Consider the following 22026-nt stretch of genomic DNA (forward strand, 5'->3'; position numbering starts at 1 on the left):
TTTCGGCCAAAATCTGGTACAAAAATCGAAATTATTATTTTATTCAATATTAAATTTCAGCCGAAATTTTGGTTAAATGTTAAATTAATTTAAAAAAAAAAACAGATTTTATGGGTTTTCTGAAATTTCGGCCGAAATAAATGACCATTTCGGTTTTTAGTGGTTTCGGTGTCGGTGGCCGAAACCACTAAAAAGCGGGGGAGGTCATGTGCTTGAATTGAAGTAGCGCAAAACATGCAAAAAAAAAGTGGGTGTTAGGAAGAGCCAAAGTAGCCCTGCTCTTTGAAGCATTTTCGATCCTCAAAGAGCACTCACCACCAAATTAGAGATGTTCAAAATATGGGATTTGCTAGGGACCATCGCAGAATGGCATTTCGCAGTTGGTTGTTGCATGTGAGAGCAGCCCACCTTAGATGAACTAAATGAATAAGACAAAGTCTGCTGAAAAGTAAGCCTATGTGGCTGCTTTCACATGCAACGGCAAGCCTCGAAATGCCTTTCTGCCCTTGGTCCCTAGCAAATCCCTCAAAATAAAGAGAAGGAATGCTACTATAAACAAAACAAATGAGTGCCAATATCATCTCCCATAATTTCAAAGCATTTTTCAAAGAGCCACCACCTATTATGCTCTCGTCTGTCCATATCAAGTACGGGGAGGATGAAAAGCTCAAAACTAACCCACGAACAAGTCTGAAATAGAAGGAAAAAAGGCCAACAAAAAACCAACCCACAAACAAAAAGGCAATGGAAGATGTATAAGTAGAGGAGGGAGTCCATGAGAGTGTAGAGAAAGGAGGATTAAAAAAAACAAAAGGAAACCATGTTTTGATAATTTCACTAATTCATTTTGTCTTTTAGTATTTAAAGAGCTGTCAAAGGTGATTACATTTCCGAATAAGAACAAGCCAATTGAAAAAGAAAAGACAAGCTGGGTTTGTTCAACTATTAAAGCATGATTGTGCTAATATCATTTCCCTAAATACAACTGCCCACATTTCTAAATCAGCCCAAAGGCAAAAACTGTTATGTTTTGTGGAGGGGAGAAGAGAGAGAAAGAGGGGTGTTAAGAATGGTTTTTTGGGGTCTTTACATACGCATACTTCTACTAAGAGAACAGAGGTGTGGAATAAGAAAGATGGCGAAGATTAGGAGTCTTCTTTATCACCATCATGACCCAATACCGTCTTTCTCGAACCAACGACAATATCAGAAAGGAAACAACCCACCCTTTAACTCTAACCCTAACCCTAACTCCAATTCTATAGCTTTTCTAAGAGAAATAAAACACGCCCGCTTCATCTTTCTCTATCTATTTCCTTCTCCACTTTTTTTCCTCTTCGAGACCTTTCGACTCCTCCAGGCCTAGGGATTCCAAATCACACCACCAAGGTAACGCCTCTTTTTCTTTCCCTTCTTTTTCTCTTTTCTGCTTCTTTTCTTGATGGGTCGATTTATCATTGAGTTTTGTTTTCCATCTGGGTTTCTTGATCTGTTCTAGTTTTGATTTATGGGCAGATTGTGAAGGGATTTTTTTACGTGTGGGTTTCTTGATTTGTTCTCGTTTTCGTTGATTGGTTTATTGGGTTGGGTTTTTTTCATGTGGATTTTGTATTTATTTATTTATTTATTCTGGGGGTTGTTGATCTGTTAGGGGTTTTTTTCATCTGGGTTTTTTTTATTTATTTCTTTGGTTTCCTCATCTGGGTTTGTTTCTAAAATGGATTTCTTGATTTAGTCGGATTTGTTCTTTGAGTTATTTATTTTCTGCTGCTTTATTTGTGTCTCTTGATTTCTTTGGTTTGTCGACTAGGGTTCATTGATTTTATTTTGTTCTTTTTCCTTTATGTCTCATTTCTTGGTTTCTTTGCTTTTGGTTTTTTACCTGCTGTTGCTCGATTCGTTTGTGGTTTGATTTTTTTGATTTTCTGCTTGATTTCGGTGGAATTTTGTTTTTCTCCTTTGTTTCTTAGAGGGCTGGGACTTTGTTTCCTTATTGAGCGTTTCCTTATATGCTCTCATTTTTCATCTTTTGAAATAGGCATCAGGGTGCTTTTCCCTGAATAATGGGTGTTTTTATGTGTCTTTTGTAGATTCCTGCATTGATGCTATATTCTTGTGCTGGCTTCCTTTTCCTTTTCTCATGTTTTCTTGTTCTCACAACATTGAGATGGACAATGTTTCCCTTAATCTTTGGAATATCGTTATTTACTGCTGGTTGAAGCATAAATGATTAAATAACACCAACTCTAACAGCTTAAGTTTTTAGAGTAATTGGTTGTTTCTATTAGAGCTATTGCCTCACGGCAGGTCCTGGGTTCAAAACCCAACAAGTCCTTAATATTAAAAATCCACGGCCAACCCAAAAGAGGGGCCACATGTTTCACGTGTATGGCCAACCCAAAAAAAAGATAGGCCACACATGAGGGGGAGTGTTGAAGTATAAATGATTAAATAACACCAACTCTAACAGCTTAAGCTTTTGGAGTAATTGGCTGTTTCACACTGCCTGCATTGTTTCTTGTTAGGAGTTTGTATTCAATTGCCCCTATCTTATGTTTTCTCTTTATTTTGGTGGAATAGAATTGGTGAAGAAGAATTGTCAGAATTGGCATCCTATTTTTTGGTGAAGTTTTATCATCTACTATGGAAAGATTTGAAGGCCTTGGGTTTGATGGCGTGAGTACTGTGAGGAAGAAGAGGAGTAACACATCTAGGCGGCCTCGGACTGATTCACAGCAATTTTTTGAAGGCCGTGAAACTTCAACTCTATCTTCCACACCACCTTCAGATAATGTGGGAAAGGCCTCGAGTGATGAAAATGTAGGTTATGATACCAGTTCTCGTAGGAAAGAGTTGAATCTCAACAAATCTTCTTCAAGGGGTTCGTCTTTTAACAGAGCAGAAGGTGAAACTTTCTCAAAAAAGATCAGGAATGAGCAGGGGCGGAATGCGGCAGATCTCAAACGGTGCAGTGAAGGTGTCCTCGCCCCAGCCAATTGGAAAAACACGAACAAGGTTGAATTGCAATCCAGAACCCTGGATAGCTATATCGACAATGGGAGAAATGGTGATAGCCATGGCTTAGGGCAATCGGGAACAATATCAAATGGATCAGGAAATAGGGAGGAGTCTTCATTACATGAGAATAAGCTAAGAAAAGTGAAGCTCAAGGTTGGGGGTGTCACACGTACAATACTACATGCTAATACTACATCAGATGGTTCCAACAGTGCTTCTTCTATGAAGCCATCACACTCTATGGATGCCCCTCGAAAGCGCCAGAAGCTAATTCTGCAGGTGCTTAGCTGTTGTGTTTTGTTAAATAAGGCCTTGTTTGGATTACAAGAAAAACATTTCCCTGTAAATAAAACTTGAACTGTTGGTTCAAGTTACTTTTTTCACGTGTAATCAAACAATGGAAAATCAGGAAAAAATTTCTTTTCTAAACTTTTCCAGGAAATTCCTGCAATCCAAACAAGGCCTAAGTTTCACATGAAAAATAAGCTTTTCATTTGAAAAAGGGTATCATTATCAATGATTACAGCATTTCTCAGTCTGCCAATAAACAACCATTGTTGTCATTAAAGACATCATTTTGTTGTCTTTAAACATTGGCATGCATTGTATGTTCATGGATTCTTACCAACATGCGTACATTTTTTAATGGAAAAATGAGTCAGAATGCATGCATTTTGTCCATAGTTAATTAACAGCTAGACATTCATTGATGCAGGACAATTCAGATGATGATCAGTCTCCGCCAGGTCAAGCAAATGGCTTGCAAGGAATCCCATGGAAGGATTTCAGTGGAGGGAATTTCCCTCTCGTGCCAACGGAGAATTTAAGAGGCAAAATATCTGAAGAGAATTTATCTGCAAAGCAAACAGACAAGTCTAACAGCATATATTCTTCCGAGCCAACTCGTAAGAGCAAGAGGGTTCCTAAGAGGCGTGTTCTAGATGGAACATTCGACGATGATAATGCAGATGATGAGATTCAATATCTTGAGAGACTCAAGGCTGCTAAGGTCGGTGGAGATTATGATGATGATGAGGATGATGGCAAGAAGCGAAAGACTTTGAAAGCTTCTAAAACTAGGGTAGATGGCGGCAAATATGATGAAGTTGTTGAAGGATATGGTTTATCACGAAAGTTCAAGGAGGGAAACAAGAAATTGAGGTTAGATAGGGATTCTGAAGATACCAATTATATTGTATCTGTTGACTCTTTGGCCGATGGTAAGAAAGAATTCTCTCTCACAACGCGTCAACGAGCCCTCCAATCAGCTAAAGATGTATCTGCTGGAACCAATTCAAGTTTAATTGAGTTCCCAAATGGGTTACCTCCTGCTCCCCCAAGAAGTAAGTACTTCTTTAATCTAACATCATCTTTGTTGCCAGCATTATTTGTTATCTTTGGGGCACCACCAAATTTCCCCCCCACTGTACGTACTTAATTTTTTTTTTGTGTTCATTTGTTTGCAGAGCAAAAGGAGAAGCTCTCAGAAGTGGAGCAGCAGTTGAAGAAAGCTGAGGCTGCGCAGAGACGTAGAATGCAAGTAGAGAAGGCAGCTAGGGAATCTGAGGTTTGTTCAAGTTTTTCAATCAATAATCAATTTGCCCTTTGTAAATTTTTTGATAAATGGGCAATGAAACTTATTTGATTTGAACATACAGGCTGAGGCAATCAGGAAAATACGGGGGATAGACTCTAGTGGTAATAAGAGAGAAGATAAGCTGCGCAAACGGCTAGGTCAACTAGCACAGGTACTTAGCCACACCAGGGTATGTTTTCACTTAAGGATTGTCTTGTTACCATTTACTTAATTTGGGAATCCCCACTTCTTATGCAGGAGAAAGCTGCCACTGCTAAGGCGCTTGCATCAACCACAGTCAGATGGGTCATGGGCCCAACTGGCACCGTTGTTACATTTCCTAAACTCCCAAGCATATTCGACTCTAACCATTGCAGGTCAGATACTAAGCCTGGCCTTTTAGCATGGGAAAATTCCAACATTTTAAAGTAGTTTTAGAGTGTTTATTCACACCAATTTCTCCTTTTTTAGCTTACTTGTTTATAGCTTAAGGATGGTCAAGCTAATCAAGGTAAATTTTCTCAACTAAAACGCCGGGAGACTTCCTCGACTCATATCAATCAAATCAGATGAATCGGTCTAAATCATTCACAACGATCTTCATGTCTTTGATCAGCTTACTAAGAATTACGATCCTCAAGTAATCGATGAGATGAGTGAAATATCACGTAACGACCTATTGAGCTTCGTTATAACTCATATTCTCAATGTGATCCATGAGCTAGGTAAAATATTTCATTACTACCTGTAAGCGTCACTAACAATTCAGATCCTCAGGTAATTGATGGGCTTGATAAAATATCTAGTAACGACCTATATGCCTTGCTTGGAACTCAGACTCTTAATCTATGGGCTGGATGGAATATCCCGTAACTACCTAATGACCTTGCTCAGAACTTTGATAATTAGCCCGATATTTTCCCTCTGTCTCCTTGTCTTTAATGCTTATCTTTTCCCCTAATCTCACTCCAATTTTCCTATCTGAAAATTTTCTCTTGTTGCCGAAGTGTCCCTTTTCCAATCGTTGTTGTAGCTATTTCTTTAGCATCTCTTTGAAACTCCTTCACGAAGAAGACTAGGATCGAAGCCTTGCACCATCAGGGTACGGGTTTCCCTTCGTCTTTGTTTCATTCTTGGAAACCTACTTTCATATTTCATATGTTCTACACTCATTTGCTTTTACCAGCCCCATCTTCATCACACTCAGTCCCTTACTCTCCATATATCCACACAGTCAAGTCACAACCCCTTAGCTTTCTTGGACATATGTAGGTATTTAATCCTGTCGAAGAATTCACAAATTCATTTTAAAATACTTATCTATGCCAAGAAAGGTAGGGGTTGTGTTTTGTATGTTTAATAGATGTTTGTTGTAGGGTATGGAGCTAAGGGTGATAAAGATGGGAACATGTATAGGCGAATTAGTATTATATAAATTTGATAGAAATTAGGTTGGCTTGAATGAAGTAAAGATGTATTGGAACCTCTAGCTTGATCGCGCAAGTTTTGACCATGTAACGACCTCTTGGTCGAGGAGTGTCCAAGAGATGCTAGAGAAAGAAATGCAGCACAGATTGGCAAAGAGACTGTCCAGCAACAAGAGAGAGTTCAGGTGAGGAAATGAAGGGAAAAGATTATGCGACAAAGGGAAAGATTGAGGAGAAGTGGAGGCTGCAATTCAATGCGTAAAAGGATAATAAAATGGCGTGAAGGACTCTTGTGACAACTTGTAAATAAGTGGCGAAACAGAAAGAACAACAAGCTTCTCAGCCAGGGATTTGGTGGAGGAAATTGGGAAAGGAGGTAAGAAGTTATTGTAGCATCGATTGAAAGAAATATGAGGAGAGGATTGAGATGAGGACCGGTGGAGAGAAAGGAGGCGGTTGTAAGATCCAGCATTGGGAAACTTGGAGCTAGAGATAGGGCAGTGGTAGGCCGATCATTGGAAAATATTCTAGACTCTTATCTATGAAATAAGATCAATCGGTCTAGATTATTTCAGAAGGCCTTCGAGTAATTATCTCATAAGGACCTATCGCCCTTACTCATAATTTTCGATCCTCCCGTAATCGATGAGCTTGGTGAAATCTTTTTTAATGACCCGTCAGACTAACTCATAGCTCAGATACTCAGCCAATCGATGGGTTAGGTGAAATATCCCGTAACGACTTATTGGCCCTAGAATTCAGATACTTAGGTAATCGATGGGCTGAGTGAAATATCCCGTAACGACATATCGGCTATGCTCGTGACTCAAATCCTTAGGTATTCGATTGCCCATTCAACTTCTTTAGGCTGAGCACGTGGACCCAGCACACTGAGGAGTCGCCACAATACCTAAGCTTGGCCTTTTACCATGGGCGAAATTCCAACCCTTTTAAGTAGTTTTAAAGTGTTTATTCTCACCAATTTCTCCATATTTAGCTTACTTGTTCATAGCTTAAGGATGGTCAAGCTAATGAAGGTAAATTTTCTCAACTAAAACTAACCTCTTTCTTCCAAAACCAATCGCCGGGCGATTTCCTCGACTCATATCAATCATATCAGATGAATCGGTCTAAATCATTCACAACGATCTTCATGTCTTTGATCAGCTGCCTAAGAAATACGATCTTCCAGTAATCGATGAGATGAGTGAAATATCGCGTAATGACCTATCGACCTTCCTTATAACTCAGATACTCAATGTGATCATTGGGCTAGGTAAAATATTTCATTACTACCTATAAGCTTCACTAACAATTCTGATCCTCAGGTAATTGATGGGCTTGATAAAATATCTAGTAACGAACTATATGCCTTGCTTGGAACTTAGATTCTTTGGTAATCTATGGGCTGGATGAAATATCCCGTAACTATCTAATGACCTTGCTCAGAACTTTGATCATTGCCCCTATATCCCCTTCCGTCTCCTTGTATTTTATGCCTATCTTTTCCCTTAATCTCACTCTATTTTTCCTATATAAAATTTTTCTCTTGTAGCTGAAGGGTCCCTTTTTGCATCGTTGTTGTTGCTATTACTTTAGCATATCTTTGAAACTCTTTCACGAAGAAGACCAGGGACGATGCCTTGCACGATCAAGGTGCGGGTTTCCCTTCACCTTTATTTCATTCTTGGAAACCTACTTTCATATTTTATACTTTCTACACTTATTTGCTTTTATTAGACCCATCCTCATCACACTCAGTCCTTTACTCTCCATACATCCACACAGTAAGAACTTCGAATATAATTAGAAGCAAAATGGTACTGCCCTTGAGTTCGGTATCGGCGGGTGGTGGTCTCAACTCTCAATTGATGGAAAGAGTAGTGAAGAAACTAATGGTGAATGGCATCCATGAAAACCTTTCATCTATGAATCCTCATTCGAATATGATCCCCATATGGTCAATCTGTTTCCCAGCAGAAAATTTATGTCTACTGTATATCTCTCTTTCTAAAACCCCGTTTGTTTTGGATTTTGAGAACCGATTGTGAGTCCAAAACTGAATGTAAAACATATTCAGGCCCTGTTCATTTCAGATTGGGACAACAGATTGTTAGCCCCAATCTGAAACGAACAGGCCCTCAATTATAAATAGATCAGCATGCAGCTGTACTCAAAATATCTTCTTTTCTGTGTGTTAGTTTCTTTAACAAACTTAATATGATCATGGGGGAGATAGAATCTTCTAGACATTTACCTTAGTTTGGCCATTGGATATATATTCATGCGGATCAATAATTCAAATATGTTCATAGAATCTTGTAGAATAATTAAAAAACATTTATCTACTATGCTTTGGAATTGATGTGGCATCCATCAAATCCACCTCCACTATGTGCCTTGTAGCCACCTCCACGATATGCCTTGAAGGGCTTGTTTTGCAACCATGAACTCTTTCCAAGAAATTAACTTTTTCAAGGTCTGTTACCCCTGGTAATCTGAATATTTTTGTCTCTCTGCCTTTTCGACAATGTTTGTTTAAAGAGATGTCATTTTGTTACACTGGAGCTTGATAACACGAAGAACACGAGCCTTATCAGATGAAGCAACAACTCCAACTAGGAAATGTCTACTAGTGTCTCCAAATAATTCAAGCACCTTAAGCTTGAATAGCCAGTAAGAGAGAAATTACTCACGAGAGAAAGATGGAGAGCTTTACAAAAATTGTTCAGATTTGTCATGATTTTTCATATCAGATATGTGAAAGCCCGACCGTTGGTTCATCATGAGGTAGATTGGGCAAGTTAGTTAGTTTGGGTAATCTAGATAGATTAGGCAACTAGATTAAGTTAGAATAATATCTTTCCATTGTTATCTAGATTTGATTCTATGTTTATCATTTTTCATTTGGAAAGTGGTAACTGTTGTTACCATTTTATATTCGACTCACCATTGCAGGTCAGATACTATTACCTTCATTTGTGAATTCACTTTTACTGCTTATACCTACATCTATAAATAGAAACTCTTTGTATTACATGTAGAGTAATATGCATATCCCATTCATACAAATTGGTGCATTCATTTATGTTTCCCTTCATATTTATGTTTGATTGTCTTCAGAACTGATATAAGGTTTTCATTTGGAAAGTGGAACTGTTGTTCATTTGATTATTGCTTGGTGGGTTTTTCATCTTGATTCAGTTACCCTCCACCTCGGGAGAAATGTGCTGGCCCATTGTGTACAAATGCTTACAAGTACCGAGATTCCAAATCGAAACTCCCATTGTGCAGTCTTCAGTGCTATCGAGCAGTTCATGAAATGCTGCAGCCAGTAACGACCTGTTGATGTCTCCTTCAATCTTACCTTCCTGCCTTTTATATATAGGTAATCATGAAAATATATTATACATGTTTCAATATTGTAGTTGGAATTAATGAAAACAATGATTTTTTGTTTTTTGTTTGTAGATGTTTTGTACCTATTCATTCAATGTAAGGTGCAGCCGACTATATGATTCTTTTTTGAATAGCAACATATTTTATTAATCTTTTTGAACGGTAGTAATCTTAGCAACCGATTTTATTAATCTGCTCAAAAGAACATCAAAAACCTGATTGAGGTGATCAGACCACAAAGGAAGCATACAAGATTGAGCTGGCAAAGCTCGAATGACATGCTCATATGGGAGAACCACAAAATACTGCTCGATACTTCCAACTCAGGAATGAAGTCTATACTTATCAGTTCGGGGTATGATAGTCCATTAGCTAATCAATCAGCCTCTCTGTTGGCTTCTCTTTCCATGAGTTAGAAGTGTATTTGGTGGGCCTCTCATCTTTTAGGCTTACTTAAATGGGAATGTGACATCTAATACCATGCTTAGAACCAATACTTTTGCCAATGGACCAGCAAGAGTGCATGCCTGTCTCTGTGTTTTTTTCTATTCCTGCACGGTCAAGGTTCCCATTCCTTGCAATATTTAAGTTCATCTTTGTACTCCTCAATGAAGGCGCGGCACTTTCTTAAATTTAGGAAAAACTCTCTTTAGATTGAAACTATATATTCTCCTGATCATTGAAACCTGTGTTCCTTTAAAATAGTTCATCATTGCTGCCCACTCTACCGTTCTTCCAATCACATTCTTTAATGTCCCAAGTATTTGTATCCTTCTAAATATTATCTTCAAATTGTACCTGATAAACACATCTTTTATAATTTTCTTCCTTCTAGACCAAGCTGAGGCTTTATATCACAATTATAAAAAAGCCAGTCGATTTTGGCACCACCCACTTCCACCCAAACATGGAGGACAAGGCTCCAAATTTCTGCATTAGTTGGACAATGGAGTAAATGGTTTGACCATTCAAAAAATAAAAATAAAAATGGAGTAAATGATTTACTTATTCTTCTGCATTCAGGCGCATACAGCAAGCGTTGTTGTGAATTCTCAAGTTACTACTAACATTAGTTTTTTGGTGTCCAGTCAATTGACCATTTTCATTGGCATAGCCTCTGCACAGGGTCCAATACCGCCATATTTTCGCGCTTATACTGGAGCTTACCATTGCCAGTCTAAACAGCACAGGAAACATTGATTAGAGGGACAGTTGCTACACCATCTATCTTTCTTTTTTGTATGGCACTTGCTACACCATCTATCCTCCCAAACACTTACCCTTTTCTCCCTTCCAACCCGAAATCCAGTCCACTTTGTAAAGATTTCAGCGATATCACCCACTCGAAATTGGTATTCGTACTCGAATTGCCTTGCACACCTTGCTATTCTTGGTTGAATCCATCCATTTCTTACCCAAATCATCAAAATAATACAAGGTCAAATCAGCCATATTGATTGGACTTTTCTACTGCAAGAAATCCTATAATGCTGCATTTCCACTTTGAATTTTGAAGGTGAATTCTGTCACTGTTGGGGCTCTCATGTGGTGATGAAATACTACCTTAAATCCCAATGCAGTTGTCAAATTTCACATCGCAAAGTGTTTTGAATTTGAATGTCCTAGTTAAATTGCCACTCTAAGTAGAATCTCACTGCCTAAAACCATGGTTATTGATATCAAAACCTCAAGTCCAATCCAAAGCACGCTCTTCTAATGGAAAATTGGTGGTAATTAGTGAAAAGATTACTCACTGTCGGCTTAAGCTTTGGATAATGTGGGAGTATTTGTTTGATGGCTGTTAAATTCAATGAAATAATCACTTCTTGCCTGTAACCATGTGGGGCTATGTACCGTTTAAAAACAAGAAAAAGCAATGTTATTAGTAGGGGTGCAACTCGGGTCGGGTTTTCCAAAACCCTACCCTACCCGAGAATTATCTATCTCGGATGAACGTAAAAGAGTGCAACAATGAGCTATGAGATTACCGATGACATAGAGTCTGATCTTATATGCGTAGAGATCATCAGCCTGTTATCAATATTGGTCAAATAAGTATACGCTTACCGATTATTCGACTAAAAATTATGTTTAAATTTGAGTCCAATAATCTATTTAGCACCGACAATCGTTTGTCATAATCTTAAACTAATAGGGCATTACCGAAGCATTTCTAAATTCTAATTCTCGCTGATTATTTATCCTCCGGATGTTTTACAAAAGAGTAATGCAAGGGAGACCGAGAGTAGGACCTAAAAGGGAACCGAACAAATTGGAGACCTAGAGTAGGACCTAAAACAGGACCTGCAATGAAAATATGCCATGTGTTAAAGACAAAATTTTACTTTTTTATTATTTCCCTAAACATAAAGGGATTGCTCACGTCACTAGTGATGTTGTGGCGTGAAGCAATTTGTTCGGTCCCCTTTAAGGTCTTACTCTCGGTCTCCCTATCATTACTCTTACAAAAACTGCTAATATCATCACTCGCGCCGATATGATTTGAAGATGAAGATGAAGATTGAGAGAGATAATATGTTAATATCGTGACCCCGACACTACATTACAAATTTAGAATACGCTTGGTGCGTCATACGCACCCCTAGATGTGCTATCAGTATCCTTGCTTCTCCTATTCTCAGCTCTAACTCTCTAAGTAGCGGATAAAGAAAAACAAAAAAACCCCAAAACCCTCATCAGGAAGAAGATCTAGGGTTAGGGCATCAAAATAAAAATAAAAATGGCACATTCCTGTATCGCTACATGTGCATCTGCTCTCAAATTCGACAACAACACTCGCCACATCTCATCCAACACTTCCTCTACTCATTCCCCAAAACTCCTCCCTTTCCAACCCCTTCATTCTTCAAGGTATCCTTTTTTTTTACCATTAGGGTTTTGTTTTTTATTCTCTCTTTCTCAATATCCATTTTTACCATTAGGGTTTTGTTTTGTTTTTTATTTTGATTCTCTCTTAATTTTTCACCAGGAAACTTCAAAAATCCGCCCCCAATCGAAGAACCCGCGTGAATTCTCCGACCGCAGTGTATTCCACCTCCGCCGGATATTGGACGCCGAATCAAAACTTCAGGAAAGAGATTTGGTCTATTAGGTTTGATTCTTTTTCTTCTCTCAACAAACTATAAATTCGCATTTTTCTTTTTGATTTTGTTTAATTGCATAAAGTTTTTTTTTTTTTTTTTTTGTTCTCATTAGGGAGGATTTGCTAGTTCCTTCTTCTCCTTACTTCCCTGTGGAGGCACAAGGTGGGCAAGGGCCGCCTCCTATGGTCCAGGAGCGTTTTCAGAGCGTTATCAGCCAGCTTTTTCAGCATGTAAGGGTTATGTTTAGGTTTAAATTTAGTTTCTATGAATTTCAGTTCTTGTTTGTTTGTCTGTTTGTTTTGTTTTGATGTTGAGCTGATTGAATTTTAGAGAATTATTCGGTGCGGTGGAGCTGTAGATGACGATATGGCAAACATTATCGTTGCCCAACTTCTTTATCTTGATGCTATTGATCCTAACAAGGTTTGTTCTATGGTTTTTTTTTTCTGTTTTCTTTTTTGGAAAAATTAGTTTGGTTTTTCTTGGGTTTTGATATTTTTGTCTATATATTTGTTTTCCTATGTAATTTTTATGCATTTCTAAATGTTTGTTGTTGGTTGCTTCTTGCGAGAGAGGACTGGGATTTTGCTTCATTTGTTTGATTTTGTAATTGTAAATTCTGTTGGCAATCAAACCGTTGTATTAGACAATGAATCCTTGATCTAACACCAAGGAATCTACAAAGAGTCACATCCTGCACGAAAATGACAGGCACATCTAAAATTCTGTATTAATTCCATCATTTCTGGTAGTTACATATTACATAACTACTAGGGCTCTCTTTTAAAGAGAGACTAACACGTGGCGATGTGTAGTTATAGTAGGACATAACTACCTGGGACTCTTTCTTTAAAAGAGTGACTGATACATGTCAATGAGTGGTTATGGTAGGATATAATTACCCAGGGTTCAAGTCCCCCCTTTAATTCATCATGGTGTCATTTCCGCCCCCAATTCTGTTCAGTTTTTAACCAAATGTTGTATCGAATGGAATTGACATCCTATGCTGATTCCGGTGCCTAACTTATCAATCCAAATTCATCCTTTGGGTTATCTTGTTACTCCAAGACATAATGTGATATACCCATGCAGCCATTGGTAGTATTTGGGCTGTATGATCTATGATCATTAAGGATGACTTTTTTCACGAAAATCATTCTATTATAATCATTTTATTCGCTTGCCATTTATGTTGTTTATGACAGCTGTTTATGCTCCTTGCAACTAAGTGCTGGATAGTTGTGGTGGGTGAAGTTGCATGATGTTTGTGTAATATAGTGGCTGTTGTTGCGTGGCTCGTATGGCCAAAGGAGAACTATGGGATACGAATCACAACCAGTATGAGGAGAATCTTAGTTTATCTCTAGTCTGCAACCTATTGACCTTTCCAAGGGTTCAAGTTCACTTGGTCTTATAGGTCGGATCGACATACACTGAACTGATTTATTTGAGAAGGGAATCCTAAATAATCCTTACTTGGTTCATATCAGACATTACTTGCGCATTCCATTGGATTACTGGTGATCTGCATAATCCATAATTTTTCTTTTTCTTTTTTACTTTATTCTTCTGAGCCGATGTAGGTTACGATTTAGCTGGTAATGATGTTTCTCTGTAGTTGATGGACACAGTCTTTTCTGAAGCTAAAGACCTTAGAAAAGGGAATTATGGAACACTGGTGGAGGTATTTGACACGCCGAGAAATAGGGAATACTTGCTTCTAATCAAGGTTTTAAATTTCGGTTTCAGTTTCGATTTCGGTCGCCATGGAAATGAAAACATTTTGGTTTTGGTTGGAAATTTCGGTAGAAATCCTGTAAATCATGGAAACATATGAAAACATATGCAAATGATAGAATTTTAAGATTTTAAGACAAAACTTCAGGAAATGCTAGAATAAGCACAAATACACACCCTTCACATAACCAAGACAGCCATCCATAGTGATTTAACAACATCAAAGATCAAACGTCTAGTGACAATTTAAAACTCTGAACAAACCACATATCACATGTAATTCATATAAATATTTATGCATAATACATACACCGCCTTTCACATGCAATTAGCATAAATACAATCACATAATACATACTGATGTAGCTTACTATTAATACACTGCGGTTTTGATTTTGGTATGCATTTCGGTGGGACTGGAAACATTTCGGTCGTATCGTATTGGTTCCAGTGGAAATTTAAACCTCGATTCTAATTGAGTTTTTGATCTTAGATGCTAGGGAGGGTCTGTCTTTATCGACTGTGCTGATAGAATTAGGCTTGGCTAATAGTGGTTGGTGGTGTTTTATTTAAGAAACAACTTAATTGATGATTTCAGTGAACACCAATAAAACTTAGAACTTTGGCATCCCAGTTCATACTTTCCGAGATGCTTATTTTTGGATGGATTTATATTGTATCTTTTCTGAATTTTGGCAATTGGATATTGCATCTAACATAGTTTCAAAACTCCCTCGCATCATTGTCGATTTGCCCGAGTCGACTTCCTTTTACCTTGGTCTCTTTCTTGTCGAGTCCTCGTTTTGCCCTACAAAGTCATATCAAATCTCCTTTGACCGTGTCAACCAAGTACTCAACTGTGTCAACCGAGTGCTCAACCGCGCCAACTGAGTACTCGGCTGCGTCAACTGAGTATGCCTAGTCAACTAGGAGTTGCTTTGGCCGCATTTTGAACTGCATCTGTATTTTGAGACATTGTCATCTACAGTTCTCGTTTTTTTTTTAATCTGGGGAACACTATACAATGCGGTGAATGCTGTTTTTAGCGTCTAGCTTCATAGTACAGATACATCTTGTGCGCTTATTCTTCCTTTGGCTTTGTGAAAGCTTTTCTAAGGTAACATCTTCTGATTATGCTTCCTAGTTAATCGTTTCATGTTACATATAAGAACTATATGATCTTTTAACTTGCACAAGAATTTTTTTTCCTATTAGTATTGATGCTCACAGAATAGTTTTTCACATATGTTATACACTTATACCTGTTAATTTGGTTTTTGATTGGCCCAATAGGATATTGTCATGTATGTGAACTCTCCAGGAGGATCAGTGACAGCTGGTAAATTCTATTTAAAAAATTTGCTTATCATTTTTTTGGTACTTATGATTCTAGTTGGAAGATTTAGAAATAATGATCATTTGGTTTTGTTTATTTATACAACTGGATTAAATAATTTCCATTAGGAATGGCCGTATTTGATACCATGAAGCATATACGGCCTGATGTTTCCACCGTCTGTGTTGGACTGGCAGCCAGGTAAGATGATTCTTTTTATATCTTTTGCCATTTGGTTTGCCACTCATACCAATTTCTCGAATGAATTCTTATAATCTCATGTAGGACTACATAGTGATTTCCTTGGTCTGTCATATCCTGCTAGTTGCTTGTGAGATCATTGTATGTTTCAGTTTGGCTTATCTAAAGTGTTGGATGATTTCTTGAACTTTATTTTTTTATGTTTAACACGAGCAAGGTCTTGTTGCTTATAATTTGAACTCTATATTTAGTTTTCTACATATCGGGGAACGTCTGTTGGATGAGAGAGCAGCCACCCGTGAATAATGACAAGATCTGTTGGAAAGTGAGCCTACGTGGCTGCTCTCTTATGCAACAGACGTTCCCAGAAATGCCTTTTGCGATGGACTAGCAAATCCCCAAATTTAAAGGTGATTGGTTTCCCCTTGCATTTCTTTAATTCAATCAAGATTAGATGGCGATCCGATGTTTGCTTAGCTAAAACTCATTGTAGTGTATGGGGATACTGGGTCTCCCAATCCTTAGATAAGAGCTCCCTATCAATCATGCATAGAATTCAATTTGGTAGACTGTTTGACCAATTAAACTTAGCTCCCTCTAGAGTAAGGTCACCACGTCACACCTGGTGATGAAGACCAGGAACTTCCTCATACGTGTAGTAGTTCTTCCCATTCTACTTTTCTCATGCGGGAATCTAAGCATTGAAATCAACTCCCACCATCCTCGAGGTATCCCCTCGACTGTATATGTCGGTCAACTCCCCCAATAGGTGATTCCTCAGTCTTGCATTTGTAGGACCATACACCACCGTAATCTCCATCTGATTATTTTAAGTTGAAATCAACTTCAGTGTGACTGTAATTTCCCTTTGTTTCTCCTTCAATCAGAAGCTTAACTCTTTTCACACCAATTTGATCCCTCCTGCCATTCCATTTGCTGGTAATGCTGTCCCAACTTGTGTCATCCCTTCCCCGTGATTCATTGATAAGTGATTCTATAACCTTCTCTGTATAATCTAGGATTGCAACCATATCTACCATTCTCCTTAATACCATCGATTTAATTGCCCTTTTTGGAATCTAGGATTGCAATTATATCTACCTTTTCTCTTTAATACAATCGCTTTAATTTCCCCTTTTAGAATCTAGGATTACAATTATATCTACCTTACTCCATAATACCATCGCTTTAATTGCCCTTTTTTTCATCAGACCCAGACCACATCCCTCTTATTCCAGAAAATGGTTTTCATCATTGATTCACTAGAGGTTCACCTTCCCTTCTCTGAACCCCACTCTTGTAGGTTCCTGCTCCCAGATTCTTCTCATTTATATCTTTGTTCCTGCATTTGACCACCTGCAGGAACAAATGCAGGAACAAAGACAGCCCAGTACCTTTTGGATTCTGACCTTTAGGTTTTGTCTTCTTCTGGATGCATTGTGAATTCTCATTTAACGCTTGGTATGCATGGCCTTCATTCTCTTCACAATTGATTCCCAATATTTCTATATCTTCAAAATTTTCTCTTTTCTGATAAGAACTCCTTTTCAGGTTCCTGAATTCCAATAGTCACTTCAGATTCCATGAATAGCCTTTTTATATCCTTTAAGATCTCATAAAGAAGTATGTCCAGTGGGTCCAACTCTGATGTGTATGGTTTTACCACCAGTTGTGGTGGAACCATATTCTCTTTTCTGATAAGAACTCCTTTTTGAGTTCCTGAATTCCAGTAGTCACTTCAGGTTCCTGAACTCCAATAGTCACTTCAGGTTCCATGAATAGCCTTTTTATATCCTTCAAGATCTCATAAAGAAGTAAGTCCAGTGGGTCCAACCCTGGTGTGTATGGTTTTACCACCTCCAGTTGTGGGGAACCATCTTCTCTTGTATCGTTTTCCTCCCTTTAGTTCCCCACCCAATGTTTCTGTTCCTCCTCAGTATCAGCATTGTCCTCCTACTCAGGAGGGATTTTTTCATCTCCATCTGATGGTTCCTTCTCTTGTGTTGACAACATATCCAGGGATTTCTGTCACCCTGTTCCTCTTTTATTCTCTGTTCCGAAGATGATGGATTGTGCAATCCAGATCTTCATCCGTGATCTCCATGTACCATCCGCCATTTAACAGAGTATCTTTCTCTAAGTTACAAGAAAACAATTGCTTCTCTCCATTCCTCATCATTTCCCAAGTGTTGGAATCGTGCTCTTGATAGGGAGAGACCATGTTCCTGAGAGTGATGGGTCCGTGCTCCTTGCATGATCTCCCAACTGATACAATCGTGTTTCATGAATGGATTTGCCACCCTAAGCGCATGGGGACCCTTCAAAGATCTTAACGTGGATCACCTATCGGGACTCAATCAATAGGAGAGTCCGCCCAATCTGCATATTTATGAGGGCTGAGATGCAAAGTTGCTCATTATGTCTTCTCATCAAAATTTTGAGGTTTCTGCCAAGTCTTTTTGCATGGAGCAGGGATGGATTCATTCAACCACCCAGTTTCGATTTTTAGTGACTAGCACTTGTCATTCTATAAGAAGAAATTTAAACCATCAAATTTGATTATTATCAGTGGAGGTACTAGTAATATGAAGATGCCATGCCATCTTTGGTACAAATAGGAATGGGTGTAGAGTTAGTGGGGTTTTCTATTAAAAAGCCCTTGGAGGTTTGGAGAAGTTATTTAATTTGCTGGAGTATCTATGATCTCCATGTGTGAAACGATGGAACTGCGCCTTTACACATACAAATATGAATAAAAAATTGCTACTTGAGAAAATCATTCATTAAGAGATGCTTTTCTCCATCAGCCCTGTTTTGAGTGTATGCATGTGAACTCTTGCTCTGCTATGATGTTCATCTAAGTTTAAGCATGTACCAGTTAGAATCTTTAATTGGTATTTCAGCCACAGATGCATGTCCTTGTACACATCTTACACACATCGAGTTAACTTCTTAATAATAGATACTTGGTTATCTGAAAAGCTTACCATTCAACTCACAGTTGGTATTGTTGTTGTCTGGTTTTTGATGAACAGCATGGGGGCTTTCCTTCTTAGTGCTGGCACCAAGGGTAATCTCTTTCCTAGTGTGTGTGTGTGTGTGTGTGTGTGTGTGTGTGTGTGTGAATGGTTAATCTCTTTCCTAGTTCTTACTGAAGCTGTTGAAACTTGAAACTTCCGTTTCAAAGTTGATGGTTTATTTTTTCCCCACTAAAATATCCTTTCTTATCATGAAGGAAAACGATACAGTTTACCAAACTCTAGGATAATGATTCATCAACCCCTTGGTGGAGCCCAAGGTGGGCAAACAGACATAGACATCCAGGTAAATCTTTCTATCTATATGTCCGTCTGCTTGGCTTTTAGGCTTTCCATCTTTGTCATTTTTTTCTAAAACCAACCATTAGTATTTATTCGTTCTTTCTAAATGCATCTTTTTTTGTAAGTTGTTGGGTTAGGCCCGGTTGGTTTTGGATTTTGAGAAACGATTTCGAGCCCAAAACTGGCTATGGGACTCAAACTTAAATGCAATTTTGACTCCAAGTCTCCAATAATCAGATTTGGACTCAATCAATTCCTAAAATCCAAAACGAATACGGCCTTAGTAATCTTAAACCGGTACTGAGTTCTAATGATGGTCTTCTTTCTCTCTATCTGAATGTTGTTGCTTCACAGGCCAATGAGATGCTGCATCACAAAGCTAATCTGAATGGGTATCTCTCCTACCACACTGGGCAAAGCCTGGACAAGATCAACCAGGATACCGACCGCGATTTCTTCATGAGTGCAAAAGAAGCTAAAGAATACGGGCTCATCGATGGTGTCATCATGAATCCTCTCAAAGCTCTTCAGCCGTTACCAGCTGTGGACAGTCAGTAGGGACTACTTCCCTACTAATTGTTGTTTAATCCTCATGGCTACCACAGAGACATAAGCGGAAGGGATAATGGTAATGTCCCTTCAATGAATACCCATCTTTCTTTTGAATTGTACGAGTTATACTAAAATCTCATGTGTGATTATGGATGTTGCTCCTTAGAAATCAAAAGAAGTTCTTTTAGTGGTTTCATTTGTACAATTTGTTTGAAGCTTGAGTGGCATCAGATTTTAAGCAATGTCAGGATGAAACCCGATGGGAGGCTAGATACCAGATTATAAAGTTTTTGGCTCACAATTATCTTTGTAACAATGGCAGACCGAAACTCTCTTGAACTTGGTTCTGTACTCTTTGCTCATGTTTCACTATTTCTTGTTATTATTGTCTTTGAATAATCAGCCGGGGCCAATTTATCAGTCACACTGATCTATCTGATATTACAGGATTTAAAGGGTGAAAATTCAAATCTGTTATTTTTTTTCTTTTATTATTTTGGCAAGAATTATTGGCTATGAAAATCCAACAGAATAGGCTGTTTCGGTTCAGTTTGTTGATGATCTGCCCTTGCCCTATCATAGTTGCCCGAGTCGGAAGTGAGTGCGAGAAGCGATGCACAACTCGAGGGGTTTTGAAAAGAGAAAATGCGGGAAGCGAAAAGTTATAAAGAGAAAATGTGCAGGGAGCATCATTCGAAGCCAATATGAATAATGTAATATGCCTCATTGGAAAGTACATAGAAAGAGTAGGATTGTAGTAGGTTAGGGAGGAAGAGTCCTACAGATAAGGCTTCCAAGTGGAAAAGAAGAATTCATGACTGATTAGATATATCTTGGCTGGCTTGACCAAGAGAAATGCGATAAACTTGTTTCTTTTATCCATGGGACGAGATTCGGTGGCTTTTGGCCACCATTCATGGAAGGGTTTCTGCATATTTTTCCGCTGTGATGAATGGAAAAATCTGACCAGCTTGTTTCTCCCATTCCCACTGCTCACACCAAAATATGCCTTTGCATGGTTTCTTGGGTAATGGCTTCTCTATTGTTAAATCTCGCTTCATGTGCAGATTCATGCCCGGTCTCACAAATCAAGGATTATTATTGTTCACAAATCAAGGATTATTGTTTTTCATGTGCAGATTCATGCCCGAATTTTATCTGCAGATTCATGTGTGATTACTGTTCAATCTCACTTCTAATATTCATTCCCCTTCTCCTTTGTTAAAAAGGATTATTTCTTTACTTCCAATATTCATTCCCCGTCTCACAAATCAAGGATTATTGCATGCTGGATTTGGACAGGATGATGAGTTGTTGTAGGATCTCTTTGGATACCAGCAAAATTGGCCCATATTTGCAAACTAGATTATTTGAAGTTAATCCTTTCGCAAATGGGAAAATAAGTCCTCTTTGAAAGCTAGTATCTAAAATAGATATAAAACTAGGCCACACATCCTCGCTACCATATTTTCATAAAGGCACTGCACAATTTGTTTTACTCCTTTTTCAATTGGCTTTTCAGGAGGGAAATGATATTTCCCACCCCCCCCCCCCCCCCCCCCCCCCCCCCTCTTTAACGGTTTCTGTGAGAATGGTTCACTGCTTGAGGATTAATTCACCTCTTTAACGTTTTTCTTTGCCTTTGGAACTTAACGAATAACGTTAAGGGAAAGGGGGGGGGGGGGGGGGGGGGGGGGCATTTTATCTGTCAGAGGGGGGAAATATCATTCCCTTTCAGAACTGTAATAATAATTATACTTAAGAATGCTATCAGCAGCCAATCAAAAAACTGTAAAACACATGGACTAGTGACATTAACATGGTTTCCTGGTTGCCATTTTTGAATTTTGTGTAGAGTTCTGTTATGCTGCCAAATCTAGAAAAGTATAGGCCATTTTTTTAGGAGATGATATTTTCACCCCCCCGGGCCGCATTACATGCACACTCCCCTTTTAACTTGATTTGACGTGAAAAGTGGGCAACTTTATGTCAAATCACGTTTTAAGGGGAGCGTGCAAGTAATGGAGGGGTGAAAATACCATCACCCCTTTTTTTTGGTTTTTTATGTGGAGAGATCCTAGAATTGAATTACAACCAATTAAGTAAAAAAGAAGGCTAATGATATTAGCACTATCATGTTTTAATAATTGCACAAACTCAGATTGTCTTTTCTTTTTAATTGGCTTCAGAGCTTTTTAGGAGCTGTAATAACCTTTGACAGCTGTCTAAATAATAAAAGACAAGATGAGTTGGTGCAATTATGAAATCATGGTAGTGCCAATATCATTAGGCAAACAGAAAAAAAGAGAAGAAGCATCATCCCCAAAACAGCTTCCTCATCGTGAAACTCGTGGAA

The 22026-nt window shown here is 38.4% G+C and overlaps 2 protein-coding genes across 3 annotated transcripts; both read left to right on the top strand.

Annotated features, from left to right (window-relative positions):
• The first annotated feature begins 1028 nt into the window (after positions 1 to 1028).
• On the top strand, positions 1029 to 9585 carry LOC143881543 (uncharacterized). Of its 2 annotated transcripts, XR_013251965.1 has the most exons (8): positions 1029 to 1389; positions 2581 to 3297; positions 3734 to 4361; positions 4485 to 4585; positions 4677 to 4766; positions 4853 to 4971; positions 7577 to 7677; positions 9226 to 9356. XR_013251965.1 is itself a non-coding variant. In XM_077384659.1 (7 exons), exons 2-7 carry the CDS (start codon positions 2644 to 2646, stop codon positions 9368 to 9370), a joined length of 1737 nt encoding a protein of 578 aa, XP_077240774.1. In that variant the 5' UTR covers positions 1030 to 1389; positions 2581 to 2643; the 3' UTR covers positions 9371 to 9585. The 2 variants fall into 2 exon arrangements, 1 of the variants encoding a protein (XP_077240774.1); XM_077384659.1 differs by lacking the exon at positions 7577 to 7677 and having other exon boundaries at positions 1030 to 1389; positions 9226 to 9585.
• A 2416-nt stretch (positions 9586 to 12001) lies between these two features.
• CLPP5 (nuclear encoded CLP protease 5) lies at positions 12002 to 20116 on the top strand. The gene is made up of 9 exons (XM_077384660.1): positions 12002 to 12291; positions 12410 to 12532; positions 12637 to 12754; positions 12855 to 12947; positions 15555 to 15600; positions 15726 to 15798; positions 18834 to 18868; positions 19034 to 19122; positions 19473 to 20116. Exons 1-9 carry the CDS (start codon positions 12161 to 12163, stop codon positions 19674 to 19676), a joined length of 912 nt encoding a protein of 303 aa, XP_077240775.1. The 5' UTR covers positions 12002 to 12160; the 3' UTR covers positions 19677 to 20116.
• Positions 20117 to 22026: the final 1910 nt, after the last annotated feature.

This window comes from Tasmannia lanceolata, unplaced genomic scaffold, assembly GCF_043159265.1.
Source record: "Tasmannia lanceolata isolate RefF3 unplaced genomic scaffold, GAP_Taslan_0.1 ptg000007l, whole genome shotgun sequence".
NCBI lineage: Eukaryota > Viridiplantae > Streptophyta > Magnoliopsida > Canellales > Winteraceae > Tasmannia > Tasmannia lanceolata.